The sequence below is a fragment of the Hypanus sabinus genome, chromosome 18 (assembly GCF_030144855.1).
Source record: "Hypanus sabinus isolate sHypSab1 chromosome 18, sHypSab1.hap1, whole genome shotgun sequence".
Classification (NCBI taxonomy): Eukaryota; Metazoa; Chordata; class Chondrichthyes; order Myliobatiformes; family Dasyatidae; genus Hypanus; species Hypanus sabinus.
This window is the reverse complement of record NC_082723.1, coordinates 65454051-65471622: the sequence shown is the minus strand read 5'-3', so window position 1 is coordinate 65471622 and position 17572 is coordinate 65454051. Positions and strand designations below refer to the sequence as shown.

The 17572-nt window shown below is 47.1% G+C and overlaps 2 protein-coding genes across 2 annotated transcripts in view; one reads left to right on the top strand and one right to left on the bottom strand.

Annotated features, from left to right (window-relative positions):
• The window catches only part of zgc:113436 (uncharacterized protein LOC503528 homolog), a 28639-nt gene extending 22701 nt beyond the window's left edge, over positions 1-5938 (bottom strand). Inside the window, exon 1 of the mRNA XM_059994563.1 lies at positions 5784-5938. Within this exon, the coding sequence (XP_059850546.1) occupies positions 5784-5910 (127 nt within the window). The 5' untranslated portion in view covers positions 5911-5938. The remainder of the gene's footprint in view (positions 1-5783) is intronic.
• A 3939-nt stretch (positions 5939-9877) lies between these two features.
• Positions 9878-17572, top strand: part of ogfod2 (2-oxoglutarate and iron-dependent oxygenase domain containing 2) — a 28987-nt gene continuing 21292 nt past the window's right edge. The window contains exons 1-2 of the mRNA XM_059994564.1: positions 9878-10147; positions 15838-15894. Of these exons, the coding sequence (XP_059850547.1) occupies positions 10001-10147; positions 15838-15894 (204 nt within the window). The 5' untranslated portion in view covers positions 9878-10000. The remainder of the gene's footprint in view (positions 10148-15837; positions 15895-17572) is intronic.

Here is a 17572-nt window from a genome sequence, read left to right as displayed (position 1 = left end):
CAAACAACACACACAAAATACTGGAAGAATTCAGCAGGTCAGGCAGCATCTATGGAAATAAATAGATAGTCTATAATTCAGGCCAAGACACTTCTTCAGGCCTAGAAGTCCATTCTAACAGTGCTTGTCCTAATGCTACAGTACCTCTTGCCTGATAGTAGGAGGTCAAAGAGATTGTTGGATAGTTGGGAGAGATCACCAACAATGCTAAGGGCCCTGTGTACGCAGTGCATCTCAGATGGGAGGAAGAGAGAGCCTCTCTGTAGTCCTCATAATCCTTTGTAGGATCTTGCAATTCATCACCATAGTCCAGACCCTGGGACTGAACACCTCCCTTTCAGACGGATCCTCGACCTCCTGGCCAATTGATTACAGTCAGTAAGGTTGAGCAGCAACGGTTTTGCCATGATTATTCTAAACACTGGTGCACCATGAGGCTGCATCCTCAGCCCCTCACTCTCATCCCTGCACATTCAACATTGTATAGTCAGATCCTGCTTTAACTTCTCCCTGTACATTCAACAATGCATGGCCAGATTCTGCTCTAACTTCAGCTACAAGTTTGCAGAAGGTATCATCGTAGTGGGCCATACCTCAAGCAACCCCTGTGTCAACAGAACGAAATAGCTGGTCACGGAGTTCAGGAAGGAGGCCGGTACACATTCTACTGTCTACAGCAACAGCAGACAGGACCTTTGAGGTTGAGAGCTTCCAAGTTCCCAAAGTGTGAACATTCTGTCCTGGTCCATCCACGTTGACATCACGGCTGAGAAACATCACTGATGTCTCTACTCCCTCAGGAGGCTGCAGAAATTTAGCACGTTCCTCTCTAATCTTTGCGTTTTTTAGTGATGCACCACAGAAAGCTTTCATAATGGCTTAGCATGGGAACTGCTCTGCATACAACTGCGAGGAGCTGCAGAGATCTGTGAATAAAGCTCATGTCGCAGAAGCCAGCCTCCCCTCTGTGGACTGTCTACACTCCGGTAAAGCAGCCAGCATAAACAAAGACCCCACCCACCCCAGGCTTTCTCTCTTCTCCCCTTTCCCATCGGGCAGAAGATACAAAAGCCCGAAAGCATGTACCACCAGGCTCAAGGACAGCTTCTACTCTGCTGATATCAGACCCTTGAACGAATCTTTTGTACAATAAGATGGACTCTTGGCCTCACAAACTACCTCATTAAGATCTTGCACTTTAGAGAAACTCTTAGAATTTTACCTTGGTCTACTTCAATGCACTGTGTAATGGTCTGATCTGTATGAACAGCATGCAAGACAAGCTTTTCACGGGATCTCAGTACACGTGACAATAATAAACCAATTTCAATACAACGTGTGGGGACTTGGAGGAACAGAGAGACTTCACCTTCACTAATTGGGTCATTTCTTGGAGTTTGCGAAGGAGAAGGAAATCAGAGGTCCATGAGCCAGTCTTCATCGGAGGATCAGAGGTGGGGAGGGTCAGCAACTTTAAATTCCTCAGTGCTATCATTGCAGAACGGCCTGTCCTGGGCAGCGTGCAAGAGCAATTATGAAGAAAGCACGGCAGTGCCTATACTTCCTTAGGAGTTTGTAAGGATTTGGCATGACAGCTAAAACATTGACAAAGTTTTATAAATGTGCAGTGGAGAGTATATTGCTAGCTGCAACACAGGCTGGTATGGAAACACCAATGCTCCTGAAAGGAAAATCCTGCAAAAGGTAGTGGATATGACCCAGTCCATCATGGGTAAAGCCCTCCCCACCATTGAGCACATCCATACAAAACATTGTCGGAGGAAAGCAGCATCCATCGTCAGAGACCCCCACCACTCAGGACATGCTCTCTTCTTGCTGCTGCCAACAGGAAGGAGGAACAGGAGCCTCAGGACTCACATCTCCATGTTCAGAAACATGTCCCCTCAAACATCAGGCTCCTAAGTCAAAGGGGATAACTTCACTCACTCCAACATTGAACAGCTCCCACAGTCAATGAACTCATTTTCAAGGTCTCTTCATCTCATCCTCACGATATTACTTTATTATTTTCATTTCTTTGTATTCACTGTGAATGCCAGCAAGAAAACAAATCTCAAGGTTGTATATCGTGACTTAGACAATAAATTTACTCCGAACTTTGAAGACCCACACTCTGTGGAACAGTTTCTTCCTCTCTGGCAACAGATTTCTGAACAATGTTCAGAAGTTCAAAGTATGTGTAAATTATACAACCTTGACATTCATCTTCTTTGGGTTTGTTTTGCCACAAAACAAAGAAAACAAAAAAACATAAAAAGACTGGAACACCCAATGTGCAGAGAAAAATAAATCATGTAAACAATAGCTGCAAGCAAACAGGGTTCTGAACTGAAGTCCCCAAAGAGAGTTTGTCCACAGACTTTCATTCCAGCACAGAGCTGAGTAAACACTGTGGAGCAGCAAGCTGAACCGGCCTATCTCTTGCTTTGGGCCCTGACACCCTGACGGTTTTCAATCTGACCCGGCGCCTACATTGTCCAAACATCGGGTTCCGCTGCTTCGGTACACTCTGGCACCCGACCTTTCCTAATCAGCCTAGAGTTTAAATCGATCGAATCTCAGGTCTTCCTCACTCTTGGCAACAGGCTCGTTGCCTTGTCTTTGTTCTGCCACATTGAATTGCCTCCGAGTCCAAAGGGAAGTTACAGACTATTGCTTGCAATGATTGTTTACCAGAAAAAGAGTGATTAATATTTAGTTGTCTTCCTTGCTTCATCAGCCAGAAGTTGCTGAGGTTCACCAGTGCCATCTTAAACTGGAAACCCATAAATGCTACCTCACTATTCCTTGTTTTTTTTTGCAATATTTACTTGTTTTTTATATCTTTGTACTGTACTGCTGCTGCAAAACAACACAGTTCATGCCGTTTGTCAGTGAAAGCTTCATTCTGATTCTTAGCTAGCATGGAAGAGTTGGGCCGAAGGGCCTGTTTCCCTGCTGTAGAACCACATGACTCCAAGGAAGAGAAAATAAACCACAAAGGTAACCAAATAAGGAATAAAACAACTAAAAAGATGTTTTAAAAGAATTTGAGGGCAGTGTGCGTTCATTGGACTGCAAGGGTTTGCCAACGTGTGTTATCTCTAGATCAGGGGCTCCCAACCTTTTCTGATGCCAGGGATACCCAACCATTAACCGAGGGGTCGGTGGACCCCAGGCTGGGAAACCATTGAGATACAGCACAGAATATGCCCTCTGGCCTTTTGAGCCGTGTCACCCAGCAATCCTCGATAGCATAATCACAGGACTATTTACAATGACCAATTAACCTACCAACCAGTATGTCTTTGGACTGTGGGAGGAAACCTACGTGGTCACAGGGAGAACGTACAAACTCCTCGGAGGCAGCGGCAGGAATTGAACCTGGGTCGCCTGTACTGTAAAGCGTTATGCTGACGACTACGCTCCCATGCTCCCCCAGATGCAGAATTAGAAATATGTATTATTTCTAGTTTCCTCTGATTATTGTCCCGAATATCCAACCCCTCATTTGAAATCATGATCCTGGTGGAGCACAACACGTTCAGGGACACATCAACTCTATTTAATCCATCAACTGCCTGAACAACTTTATACTCGTCTCAGTCTCAGGAGCACAAGAGGATCCAGGTCAGGGATTCCTGGGTTTCCAACCATTTTTATGCCAACACCCGGGCGGTCTCGAGGACCCCAGGTTGGGAACTGCTGCTCTGAATAAATACATACCTACAGAAAACAGGAAATCTAAGTCAATACTGGCCTGCAGAAAGTGAGGCTGGAAAATGGATACAGGAATGGGAAGAAGCATTGAAGTTACACAGGCAACAATCTCCATGGTAGAAGGTACCTTGATTATCACATTAATCTGCAATAACAACGATAGGGAGGAATTAATACCACAGTTGGACAGGCAAACTAATGGAGACAAAGAATGGTACATCCCTCATATCATCTCAAACATCTATCAAATATTAAACATTTAACAATTACAGCACAGAAACAGGTCATCTCGGCCCTTCTAGTCCGTGCTGAACGCCTACTCTCACCTAGCCCCACCTACCTGCACTCAGCCCATAACCCTCCATTCCTTTCCTGTCCATATACCTGTCCAATTTTTTTTTTAAATGACAAAATCAAACCTGCTTCTACCACTTCTCCTGGAAGCTCGTTCCACACAGCTACCACTCTCTGAGTAAAGAAGTTTCCCCTCGTGTTATCCCTAAACTCTCAACTGAAATACTGAAAGGTCTTGGACAACAGGGTGAAAATCAGTCTCTACCAAGGGAGGTGTAAGGCAATCCCTCCCTCCGCTGGGCTGCTAGTCACCCTTGAGCAAGCTGTAGCACCTTAGTCCTCTCGATCAGCCACGTGAAGTCATGGTGACTCAGATGGTGAAGCAGACAATGGATAGTTGTATGAGCAGCTGCTGCATATCTTAGAAGGGATGTGCTGAGACTGGATGGGGTTCAAAGGAGGTTCTCCAAAATGATTCCAAGGATTAAACGGCTTGTTATATGAAGTGTTTGATGGCTCTGGACCTGTACTCACTGCAATTCCGAAGAATGAGGGATGACCTCATTGAATGGTGAAAGGCCTTGACAGAATGGATGTGGAGAGGATGTTTCCTATGGTAGGGGAGTCTAAGACCAGAGGCCACAGAATAGAGGGATGTTTATTTAGAAAAGAGATGAGGAAGATTTTTTTCAGCCAGAGGGTGGTGAATCTGTGGAATTCATTGAAACAGGCAGCTGTGGAGGCCAAGTCTTTAAGGCAGTGACTGATAGCTTGTTTATTAGTCAAGGCATGAAGGGATATGGGTAGAAGGCAGAAGACTGGGGCAGAGAGGAAAATGGATAAGCCATGATAAAGCAGACTCAATGGGCCAAATGGTCTAAACCTGTTCCTATACCTTATAGTCTTACATCACACCCTGGTTATGCGGCCACAGACACCAGGTGAACGATCACTGAAGTATTGATAGTGACAATTACAAAAAAGGCATGACAGCGGCTATATTTCATTGGGAGTTTGAGGAGATTAGGTATGTCACAAAGAACTCGCAAATTTCTACAAAGGTACCATGGAGAGCTGTCTAATTGGCTGCATCCCAATCTGGTGGGGGTGCAGGATTGAAATAACCTGCAGAAAGCTCTGAAATCAGTCAGCTCCATCATGGGCACTGGTCTCCCCAGCATCCAGACATCTTCAAGGAGTGATGCCTCAAAAAGCTGGTATCCATCCCTAAGGACACCCATTATTTAGGGCATGCCCTCTTCTCATTGCTACCATCAGGAAGGAGATACAGGAGCCTCAAGGCACACACCCTACGCTTCAGGAACAGCTTCTTCCCGTCTGCCATCCGATTTCTGAGAGGACACTGAACCATAAACACTACCTTACTAATTTTTCCTTTCTTCTAACACTACTTATTTTATATATACTTCTTACTGTAATTTATAGTTTGTATTATTATGTATTACAACGGGTCGCTGCCGCAAAACCACAAATTGCACAACATATGCCGGCAATATTAAACCTGATTCGGACCAGCAAACCAAGGAGGGGCTGAACGGCCTGCTCCTGTTCCTACTTCTCCATGTACAACCTCGGAAATCTTCTCCTTTCCTCCCTGTTCACTCCCCCTGTCATTCTGGATGGGGTCTTTCCTCTTCTACCTAAGGGTGATGGAGGAAAGAAGCCCGGGCCAGGCCAAGCCGACATCTCTCTAACAGTCGGGCGCTATCCTAGTTCCACTCCCAGGACCCGGGCTTGGACCCACGCACCTTCCAGCAGGAACTTCTGCGCATAGCGCTTCAGGTTCTTCTTCTTGGCTGGGCAGAATGTAGGAGGGAAGCGGCCATCGGACAGATAGCGCTGGATGTCGCGGAATTTATTGCCCACCTCGGCCATGGCTGTTGAATTGATGCTGGGCGCTGACGACGGACTCTTTATCCAGGGATCAGCGGCAACCCGGTACCCAAACCGAACGGACAGGAAATGCGGGCGCATTTCCCCCGCGTACCGGCCCGCCTTGTTGCCATGGCAACAGACTCAATGTATATTTCCCATGTTCAAAGAAGTTCAGTCAATTTATTGTCAAAGATCATATATGTCACCACATACAACCCTGAGATTCATTTTCTTGTGAGCATACTTAATAAATCCACATAATAATAACCATTACAGAATCAAAGAAAGACCGCCCAACGGACATTCCATCCAAAGCGTCCCCCAAAAAAGGCATGACAGCGGCTATATTTCATCGGGAGTTTGAGGAGATTAGGTATGTCACAAAGACCTCGCAAATTTCTACAAATGTCTAACTGGCTGCATCCCAATCTGGTGGGGGTACGCGTAGTACGCGTTCCACCAGAGTGCAAAAGAAAGAACGAAAGAATAATAAATGATAAGCAATAAATATCCAGAAAATGAGTCGGAAAGTCCTTGGAAGTGAGTCCATTTGTTGTGGGAACATCTCAATTATTTTTTTCAATAATGTGCCGGTCACATCCCAGATACTGAAATAAGTTAAAAGCAAATCCCTCACAATTCATCCGTTAGAGTTGAAGATGAACTGCCGGTTGAATTTTATTTACAGCTTGTACCCCGTGGGATTGTTTCACTCCACAAGGGATTGTGAAAACTACTGAGAGGTTCACTGGGGTCTCCCTGCCAGCTATTTGTGATATTTAACTGAAGCACTGTTGATGATCCCTGCCACCCATCCCACCCACAACTGTCAGGAAGGAGGTACAGAAGCATCAGGCCGAGGACTGCCAGACTGGGTAACAGCTTCTTCCCTCAGGCTGTGAGACTAATGAAAACCTTGCCACCAACGAGGTCTTGCCTCTAGGACAGCAAGCAGTTTACTGTGTACCTACGCTGCACATGACATGCATTTTGAATTATATTTTATTAACTTATTTATCATAATACAGGTTAAACACCCCCTATTCAAAGTCCAAAAAACCTCAGAAAGACAATTTTTTTTTTGAAAGCTGATGTTACAAATGGAACATTCCACAAGGTGCTGGAAAGGCTCCCAGGCAAAAGACAGGACTCGGTGCGCTACAGACAGTTCTGAGATGTGACCTCACATAAGTAATGACCAGAAGCTAATGAAAAATAGAAAAACACTGCATAAAGCAAAAAATAATGATTTTGATTGTGTATTAAATTCGTCAGCGTCAGAGTGAACATATACTGTTTAACAGTATGCTGATCGTGAAACAAACAAAGATCTATCATGACAAACAGAAAATTGAACGTAATTGTGAATATTTAGCAGGTTACAGAAATTTAAGAAGAAGCACGGCATTAAATTTTTAAATATTTGTGGGGATAGGACATCTGTTGATCACGAAGTGGCAGGGAAATTCATTGATGATTTTGCCAAGATCATCACTGATGAAAATCTAACAGACTGAAGGGCTGCATCAATACAAGTGGTGTGTGTGAGATGAACAAGTGTAAGACATTTGCTTACCGATAGCACATAAATTCAAAGTTGGGAGTGGTGGTGATGCCAAACAGACATTGACTGTCCACCTGGGTGGCAGAGGTAGTGATAGCTTACCTTTCAGATGGTTCAATGTAGACATTATCGTTTCATGCACAAAAATATTTTAAAATATTATATAAAACTATCTTCAGGGTATACATACAAGCCGCATTTGTAATGTAAATAGACTTCATGATTCATCTTGGGTCGCATTCCCAAGGAATCTCATTATATGGATACAAATATTTGAAAATCTGAAAAAAACAAAATCCAAAACAGTTCTGGCCCTAAGCAGGGGTGCTCAAGCTGGATTTTGCTTTCAGAGATTTGTATGATATGTTTTGTGAGTGCACCATGGTTCAGAGAAACAGTGTTTTCATTTGGTTGTTTATATGTAGTCAGATGACAACACACTTGAACTTGAATTTGAGAAGAGAGGGGGCAACCTGTCATAGAATGACATGGCCTCCCCCCTCCCTTTCCTACTTTCACCATCTCCTTTTCCCTTCTCTCCCCTTGCCTCTGCCCACAACCTCCTCCCTAACCCCCTCTATTTACCCCTTCTTTCCCTTGATCCTCTCAAGGTAAGCTAATCAATAAAAGGGTACACCAAAAGTTTTTTTCAGATAGATAAAGTATAAAAGAGAGGTGACAATAGGGACAAAGAAATGGCGGATGAACTGAATAGGTATTTTGCAAAATTCTTCACTGTGGAAGACACTAGCAGTGTGCTGGAAGTTCAAGAGTGTCGGGGGGCGGGTGGGGGGCAGAAGTGAGTGAAGTTACCATAGCTAGAGAAAAGGTTCTTGGGAAACTGAAAGGTGTGAAGGTAGTTAAGTCACCTGGACCAGATGGTATAGGCTAAAATCAGCATGGTTTCCTTAAATCTTAAGCCTGACAAATCAGCTGGAATTCTTTGAAGAAATAACAAGCAGGATAGACAAAGGAGAATTTGTGGATGATGTGTATTTGGATTTTCAGAAGACCTTTGACAAGGTGCCACACACAAGGTTGCTTTACAAGCTACAAGCCCATGGTATTACAGGAAAGATTCTAGCATGGATAAAGCAGTGGCTGATTGGCAGGAGGCAAAGAGTGGGAATAAAAGGAGCCTTGTCTGTTTGGCTACTGGAGACTAGTGGTGTTTCAAAGGGGTCTGTGTGGGGACTGCTTGTTTAAAGTTATATGCCAATGATTTGAATGAAGAAATTGATGGCTTTGTGGCCAAGTTTGCAGATGATACAAAGATAGGTGGAGGGGCAGCTAGTGTTGGGGAAGCAGGGAGGCTACAGAAGGACTTAAACGGACTAGGAGAATGGACAAAGAAATGGCAAGTGGAATACAGTGTTGGGAAGTTGTTGGTCATGCACTTTTGTAGAAGAAATAAAAGCATAGACTACTTTCTAAATGGACAAAAAATTCAAAAAATCCGAGGTGCAAAGGGACTTAGGAGTCCTTGTGCAGGATTCCCTAAAGGTTAATTTGCAGATTGAGTCAGTGGTGAGAAAGGCAATTACAATGTTAACATTCATTTCAAGAGGACTAGAATATAAAAGCAAGAATGTAATGTTGAGATTTTATAAGGCACTGGTGAGGCCTCACTTGGGAGTATTGTGAACAGTTTGGGGCCCTTATCTTAGAAAGGATGTGCTGAAACTGGGGAGGGTTTAAAGAAGGATCACAAAAATGATTTCAGGGTTGAATGGCTCTTTATATGAAGAGCATTTGATGGCTCTGGGCCTGTATTCACTGGAATTCAGAAGAATAATGAGTGACCTCATTGAAATCCATTGAATGGTGAAAGGCCTTGATAGAGTGGATGTGAAGAGGATGTTTCCTATGGTGGGGAGTCTAAGACCAGAGGACACAGCCTCAGAATAGTGGGCCCTCCCATTAGAATGGAGATGAGGAGGAATATCTTTAGCCAGCGAGTGACGAATCTGTAGAATTCTTTGCCACAGGCTGCTGAGGAAGCCAAATATTTATGTATCCTTAAGGCAGAAGTTGACATAGCCTTGATTTTCAGGGTATGCAGCGACACGGGGAGAAGGCATCACATTGGGGCTGAGGGAAATGGATCGGCCATGATGAAATGGCGGAGCAGCCTCGATGGGCCAAATGGCCTAATCCTGCTCCCACGCCTTCTGGTTTTATTCCACCGCAGCCCCACCCTCTCCCCGAGTCCCCGTCCCCTCACTCACGGTCCAGGGTGAAGTTGGCGGCGAAGCGCCGGACGCTCCTCCGCCGCAGCGGCCCGAGGCTCGGACTGTACACGCCCCGGGACAGGTAGCGCTGGACGTGGCGGTAGCGCTCGGCGGTTTCGGCGCCCCGGCACGGGGGTGGCCGCCGCTCGGTCTGGGTGGCGACGCTCCACTTGTCGCCGGCCATGGCAGGACGGCGGCCGGCGGGCGGAACCAATGGTAACCGGAACGTTTGGAGCGGAGCCGGCGGTCCGGCCGGAGCGGAACCCTCCCCCCACGCAGCCCCGGGGGCGTTGGGATGGAGTCCGGTCGCTCCAGGAGCTCGGGGGCTGCCGATCGTCGGCCGCGCTTCTACACCTGCCGCTGCTTTTACACTGACAACATCTTCCTGCAGGAGTTCGGGCTCCATGTCAGCCGGGCGGACTGGGACCGGGATCTCCGCTCTGTAAATCGGTGATAGGGGAGGGGTAAGGGGGAGATGGAAAGGAGGGGATACGGGGAAGGGGTAATGAGGGGAGACATTGGGAGGGGGTAGGAATGAGGGGAGACATTGGGAGGGGGTAGGAATGAGGGGAGACGTTGGGAGGTGGGGGAAGGGGAGGAATGAGGGGAGACATTGGGAGGTGGGGGAGGGGGAGGAATGAGGGGAGACGTTGGGAGGTGGGGGAGGGGGAGGAATGAGGGGAGACGTTGGGAGGTGGGGGAGGGGGAGGAATGAGGGGAGACTTTGGGAGGTGGGGGAGGAATGAGGGGAGACGTTGGGAGGGGGGAGGAATGAGCAGAGAGGTGGGGACGGGGAGGAATGAGGGGAGACGTTGGGATGGGGAGGAATGAGGGGAGACATGGGGAGGGAGAGGAATGAGGGGAGACATGGGGAGGGAGAGGAATGAGGAGAGACGGGGAGGGAGCGGAATGAGGGGAGACGTTGGGAGGTGTGGAGGGGGAGGAATGAGGGGAGAGGTGGGGAGGGGAGGAATATGGGGAGACATTGGGGGGAAGAATGAGGGGAGATGTTGGGAGGGGGAGGAATGAGGGGAGACATTGGGAGGTAGGGGAGGGGGAGGCATATGGGGAGACATTGGGAGGTGGGGAGGGGGGAAGAATGAGGGGAGACGTGGGGAGGTAGGGAAGGGGAGATGGAGGTCAAGTTTATTTATGTATTACATTTAAAAACAACCCACGCTGACCAAAGTGTTGTACAGATCAGAGCAGATAGCTAAAATCAGAAATATAAGAAACACAGACATAACCAGCAAAGCTTATGGGCACAAAAGAAACACAAGGGCCTAGGCACAAGCCAAAAATCAGCCACATCAGTAGGATTCAAACGCTAGTGAATAAAAGTAAGTTTTGAGCCTGGATTTAGAAGAGTTGATGGAGGGGGCAGATCTGATAGGGAGGGGAATGCTGTTCCACAGTCTAGGAGCTACAATAGCAAAGGCACAGTCACCTGAGTTTAAGTTTAGATCGCGGGACAGTCAGAAGCCCCAAGTCAGCTGACCTGAGGGACCTAGAAGTAGAATAAGGGGTTAGAAGGTCTGTGATATAATGGGGGAAGGGTGCCTATTTATGACTTTGTAAGCAAACAGGAGAACCTTAAAATCAATTCTAAACCGTACTGGTAGTCCGTGGAGAGAGGCCAGAATAGAAGTAAAATGGTCCCTCTTCTGGACACCTGTCAGGAGCCTGGCTGCGGCGTTCTGGACCGGTTGCAAAAGGTGAAACGGGGAAAAGTGAGGAGAAGATGGGGTAGGGAGAGAGGGGAGACGAGGAGTGGGGAACATGGGAAGGGGATGGGGGTGAGGCGGAGGAGAAAGAGATGGAGTGGTATGTGGGGAATGAAGTGTTTCAAAGGAGAGAGGGTGGATGGTCTGAGGGCAGGAAGGGGCTCTATAAACCCATAAATATGTATAAAAATTAATTAACTAGTATAAAAGAGAGGAAAAATAGTGAGGTAGTATTCATGGGTTGGATGTCCATTCAGAAATCTGATGACACAGAGGAAGAAACTGTTCCTGAAACGTTGAGAATCTACCTTCAGGCTTCTGTACCTCCTTTCTGGTGGTAACAATGAGATGAGATGTCCTGGGTGATGAGGGTCCTTAGTGTTGGATGATGCCTTCTTGAGGCATCGCTCTTTGAAGTATTGTGTGGGGGGTTAGTGCCCGTGGTGGAGCTGGCTGAGTTTACGATTTTCTGCAGCTTTTTGTGATTGTGTGATTGGAGGGAAGGTCAGGTTGGATGGCAGAGGAAGACAAGGGGAGTGGGATAGGAGGAGGGAAGAAGGGTAATGGGATAGTCAGAGGAAATATTGTTACATTATTCAAGAGGGAACCTGGAAACTATGGACTGTTGAGTCTCGTGTCAGTCATTTGGAAGTTTGGAAAGATTTCTTAGGGAGAGGATTTATGATCATGGCCTATTCTGCCGTCTCTCTATCCAGACCTGCTCCACTCGTCAGTACGTTGTGGATTGTCTAGTCTTGCCACCAATCCCACCTTCTGCTCTCTCCTCATACCCCTCGAGCCTTTTGCAGTTTAAATTCTTTGCCTCCATCTTCACAGGGGTAGAGCAACCAAAGGTGCCTAGCACTGAGATGAAAACCATTCTTCCGGATTTCCCCTTCCCTCTTATTTTAAATTGGGCAAATAGTCAGGGTGTTGGCGGTGGAACAGAGATTTTAGACAGATATATATCCCATTCTTCAGTCTGTAATGGAAATATGAGCAACCGAGTAACATTGCACAGTTATTTTAACGCTTTTCAGTGCCAGGACTTACACCTACTGCCTGTAACGCCACTGGTGTTGGGGGCAGTAATGAAGGTCTCCATCTCTGGGGGTGTTCAGAGCTTCCATCATCATGTCAGTAGCTTCCTCTTGGTCTTCATTACTGTCAGTCACACAAGTCCCGGGTGGAGACTCAGGAATACCGTCACACTCAGATGTAGAAGGATTCTTCATTGTTGTTTCAGTAACAGTTTTGGTTGGTCAGTCAGGGGCGTTAGACCTGAGCTGAACCCCTGAACCTGGAAGGACCGGAGGCCCATTCTTATCTAGCCTCTACCCTTTGATCTGTTTGGTGTGGGTGACCCTACCAGGAGCCAAAGCACAAAGCCTTGACGGCAGCCAGCATAAATGTCCAGTCTCTGAGGCATGCAAGCCTCCAAATCAGGACAAGGTTGTGGTCCATTTGGAGGACAGTGCCCACAACCGAGGTTTATTTCCTGCTGCCGTCTGTAAGTTTCCTCCGAGTGCTCCATTTCCCACCCCTGCAAGTTCCAAAGATGCACCGGTTGGGATTAATGAGTTGTGGGCATACAGTGTTGGTGCTGGAAGCATGGGATTAGTGAGTTGTGGGCATACAATGTTGGTGCTGGAAGCATGGGATTAGTGAGTTGTGGGCATACAGTGTTGGTGCTGGAAGCATGGGATTAGTGAGTTGTGGGCATACAGTGTTGGTGCTGGAAGCATGGGATTAGTGAGTTGTGGGCATACAGTGTTGGTGCTGGAAGCATGGGATTAGTGAGTTGTGGGCATACAGTGTTGGTGCTGGAAGCATGGGATTAGTGAGTTGTGGGCATACAGTGTTGGTGCTGGAAGCATGGGATTAGTGAGTTGTGGGCATACAGTGTTGGTGCTGGAAGCATGGGATTAGTGAGTTGTGGGCATACAGTTTTGGTGCTGGAAGCATGGGATTAGTGAGTTGTGGGCATACAGTGTTGGTGCTGGAAGCATGGGATTAGTGAGTTGTGGGCATACAGTGTTGGTGCTGGAAGCATGGGATTAGTGAGTTGTGGGCATACAGTGTTGGTGCTGGAAGCATGGGATTAGTGAGTTGTGGGCATACAGTGTTGGTGCTGGAAGCATGGGATTAGTGAGTTGTGGGCATACAGTGTTGGTGCTGGAAGCATGGGATTAGTGAGTTGTGGGCATACAGTGTTGGTGCTGGAAGCATGGGATTAGTGAGTTGTGGGCATACAGTGTTGGTGCTGGAAGCATGGGATTAGTGAGTTGTGGGCATACAGTGTTGGTGCTGGAAGCATGGGATTAGTGAGTTGTGGGCATACAGTGTTGGTGCTGGAAGCATGGGATTAGTGAGTTGTGGGCATACAGTGTTGGTGCTGGAAGCATGGGATTAGTGAGTTGTGGGCATACAGTTTTGGTGCTGGAAGCATGGGATTAGTGAGTTGTGGGCATACAGTGTTGGTGCTGGAAGCATGGGATTAGTGAGTTGTGGGCATACAGTGTTGGTGCTGGAAGCATGGGATTAGTGAGTTGTGGGCATACAGTGTTGGTGCTGGAAGCATGGGATTAGTGAGTTGTGGGCATACAGTGTTGGTGCTGGAAGCATGGGATTAGTGAGTTGTGGGCATACAGTGTTGGTGCTGGAAGCATGGGATTAGTGAGTTGTGGGCATACAGTGTTGGTGCTGGAAGCATGGGATTAGTGAGTTGTGGGCATACAGTGTTGGTGCTGGAAGCATGGGATTAGTGAGTTGTGGGCATACAGTTTTGGTGCTGGAAGCATGGGATTAGTGAGTTGTGGGCATACAGTGTTGGTGCTGGAAGCATGGGATTAGTGAGTTGTGGGCATACAGTGTTGGTGCTGGAAGCATGGGATTAGTGAGTTGTGGGCATACAGTGTTGGTGCTGGAAGCATGGGATTAGTGAGTTGTGGGCATACAGTGTTGGTGCTGGAAGCATGGGATTAGTGAGTTGTGGGCATACAGTGTTGGTGCTGGAAGCATGGGATTAGTGAGTTGTGGGCATACAGTGTTGGTGCTGGAAGCATGGGATTAGTGAGTTGTGGGCATACAGTGTTGGTGCTGGAAGCATGGGATTAGTGAGTTGTGGGCATACAGTTTTGGTGCTGGAAGCATGGGATTAGTGAGTTGTGGGCATACAGTGTTGGTGCTGGAAGCATGGGATTAGTGAGTTGTGGGCATACAGTGTTGGTGCTGGAAGCATGGGATTAGTGAGTTGTGGGCATACAGTGTTGGTGCTGGAAGCATGGGATTAGTGAGTTGTGGGCATACAGTGTTGGTGCTGGAAGCATGGGATTAGTGAGTTGTGGGCATACAGTGTTGGTGCTGGAAGCATGGGAACACTTGCAGGCTGACCCAGCACATCCCCAGACTCCTCCTCCGGAGGTGGATCTCCTCCGGAGGTCGTTAGGAGCACCAAATTTCTTGGTGCTCACCTGCTCCCTCAGCACCAGCTCCATAGCCAAGAAAGCCCAGCAGCGTCTCTACTTTCTGCGGAGGCTGAGGGAAGTCCATCTCCCACCCCCCATCCTCATCACATTCTACAGGGGTTGTATTGAGAGCGTCCTGAGCAGCTGCATCACTGCCTGGTTCGGAAATTGCACCGTCTCGGATCGCAAGACCCTGCAGAGGATAGTGAGGTCAGCTGAGAAGATCATCGGGGTCTCTCTTCCCGCCATTACGGACATTTACACTACACGCTGCATCCGCAAAGCTAACAGCATTATGAAGGACCCCACGCACCCCTCATACAAACTCTTCTCCCTCCTGCCATCTGGGAAAAGGCACCGAAGCATTCGGGCTCTCACAACCAGACTGTGCAACAGTTTCTTCCCCCAAGCCATCAGACCCCTCAATTGAGTCTAGACTGACATCTACATCATTTACTATTATATTGTAATCTGTCCTCTACTGTGCCTATTGTCTTGTTTATTAATTATTGTACTGCCCTGCACAGTTTTGTGCACTTTATGTAGTTCTGTGTAGGTCTGTAGTCCAGTGTATTTTTTGTGTTGTTTTTACGTAGTCTAGTGTAGCCTTCTCTCATAGTCTAGTGTAGTTTTGTGTTGTTTCACGTAGCACCAGGGTCCTGTAGGAATGTTGTTTCATTTTTACTGTTTACTGTACCAGCAGTTTATGGTCGAAAAAGCAACTTGACTTGAACACAAAACTTCACATTTCACTGTACGTTTCAACGTAGATGTGAGAAATAAAGCTAATCTTCACTCCTTAGGTTCTTATGTTGGTGACGGCTGGACTCCCTCCCCCACAGGCACTGTGGACGCTGCACAGTTTGCACTGGGACTGGACTTATGGTTTCCACTAGGCCTTGCATTTCATTTATTAACTCAGAAAATGTGCTCTGTTCCAGATTTTACAGAGCAAAGGATGCAAGACTGATGAACAGCTGAAAGAGGTTCAAGCAAAGGTAAATATTGATTGCCCAATTCCACACTGTCATGCCGGGTGTCATAGTGCTGGCTGTACTTCCAGTACCCCCTCATGGTCTTTGTCACAGTCAACCAGCATACGTTTTGATAATTGGTCCCTCAGATTATTGGGATCAAATCCATCATTTGGTCAAATTTATTTATCGTGTGTATATCACCGGTAAGGACGATACTGGGGGAGGGTCACGCTGAAGGAAGGACAGTAATGAGGGAGGGTCACACTGTTGGAGGGACAATACTGAGGGGGAGGGTCACAATGTGGGAAGGGTGGTACTGAGAGAGTCTCACATTGTCAGAGCTCTCTCTCCTAAAGTTGAACTTTTGCTGCAAAATTGCCAAAGGACGGTTTTGGAGACCGCCAGTGGACTTTGGGAACATGGACTGTTACTTCAGCAGCGGACCGAAACAGTTTGCTTTGGGAGCGTGGACTGTTACTTCAGCAGCGGACTGAAACAGTTTCCTTGCCTGGAAGGATTCTGTTCGGTGAAGTTTCTCGGCACTGAGCAGTGGATGCGGCTGGTGGATTGCCAAAGTTTGAGTCTGACTTTGCCGGGAGCAGGGACGGATTGATTCCATGAGTAACAGTGGAAAACTTCTCCCGTTTGGAGTGCCTAGCCCAGGGCGACTGGGTGAAGAGGACTTTCGAGGAACAGCAAACCAGCCTGGTAAAGCTTTTATTGTCACAGCTGCATGGACAGTGCTGAGGTTTTTAATGCTGCCCAGGCTTCCCTGCCTGTCCACTCCTTTTTCCCCTCCCGTCCTGCCTTGATTTTGAACTGTTTCTTTTTGACTGTTTGCTGGTGCTCTGTTGGGTGTAGACTATGTTGTATCCCAGCAGTGGTGTCGAACTTTTGAATTCCAACTGCGTTACGGCGGGGTGCGGCTCTAAGATGTCTGTGCGGAAGCTGCTGGGTCGGGAGTTGCAGCTCGCGAAGAAGATCGCTGTTCAAATTATTGACTTTAAAGAACTCTGTACACTGTACTGTGCCTAATTCAGTCAGTGGAATGCCACCATGGTGGAGGCTGTGAGAATGGGAAGACTGTTTTCTATTTGAAGTTGGCGAGGGTCGGGCAGCGTTTGGTTCTGTTTGTTCGGGCTGTATTGCAATGTTGACATTCCCTGTTCTGGGCATGCGCACGAAAGTGGTGGGGGGGAATGTTGGATGAGAAAATGGCAGCCTGTGTACGGAATGTGAATGGAGAAAGTAAGATTGTTAAATCGAAAGAAAATCTTGTCTTTGTTGTTTTGAGCGTTAACATTTGTAACAGAGGATGGTTACTGACTATAGGATCCTGCTGGCATTAAGAAAGCTGGAAAAATGAAATACAGACTCGTGTTATGGAGCCTCAGAAGAAGCAGGCCCTTGTAGTTGTACTGTCGCTTTCGGGACGAGAGAGAGACCACGATGGAAATTTCACTGGAAGACTTGAACAAAGATGACGGTATGACTACGCTAATAAACAAACTTGGCTCTGTTCTTTTGAAGGAAGAAGGGGATCGGATTTATGAGGCATATTCAGACTTTGACAAATTTCCAGAGACAGTTCTATAAATAAGGCTGATTTTGAACAAAAAAACAGTCACAGGCGTAAAAACAAAATGGAACTTCTTGACGCAGTATTAGCTTTTAAGTTGTTGGATACTGCGTGTCTAGG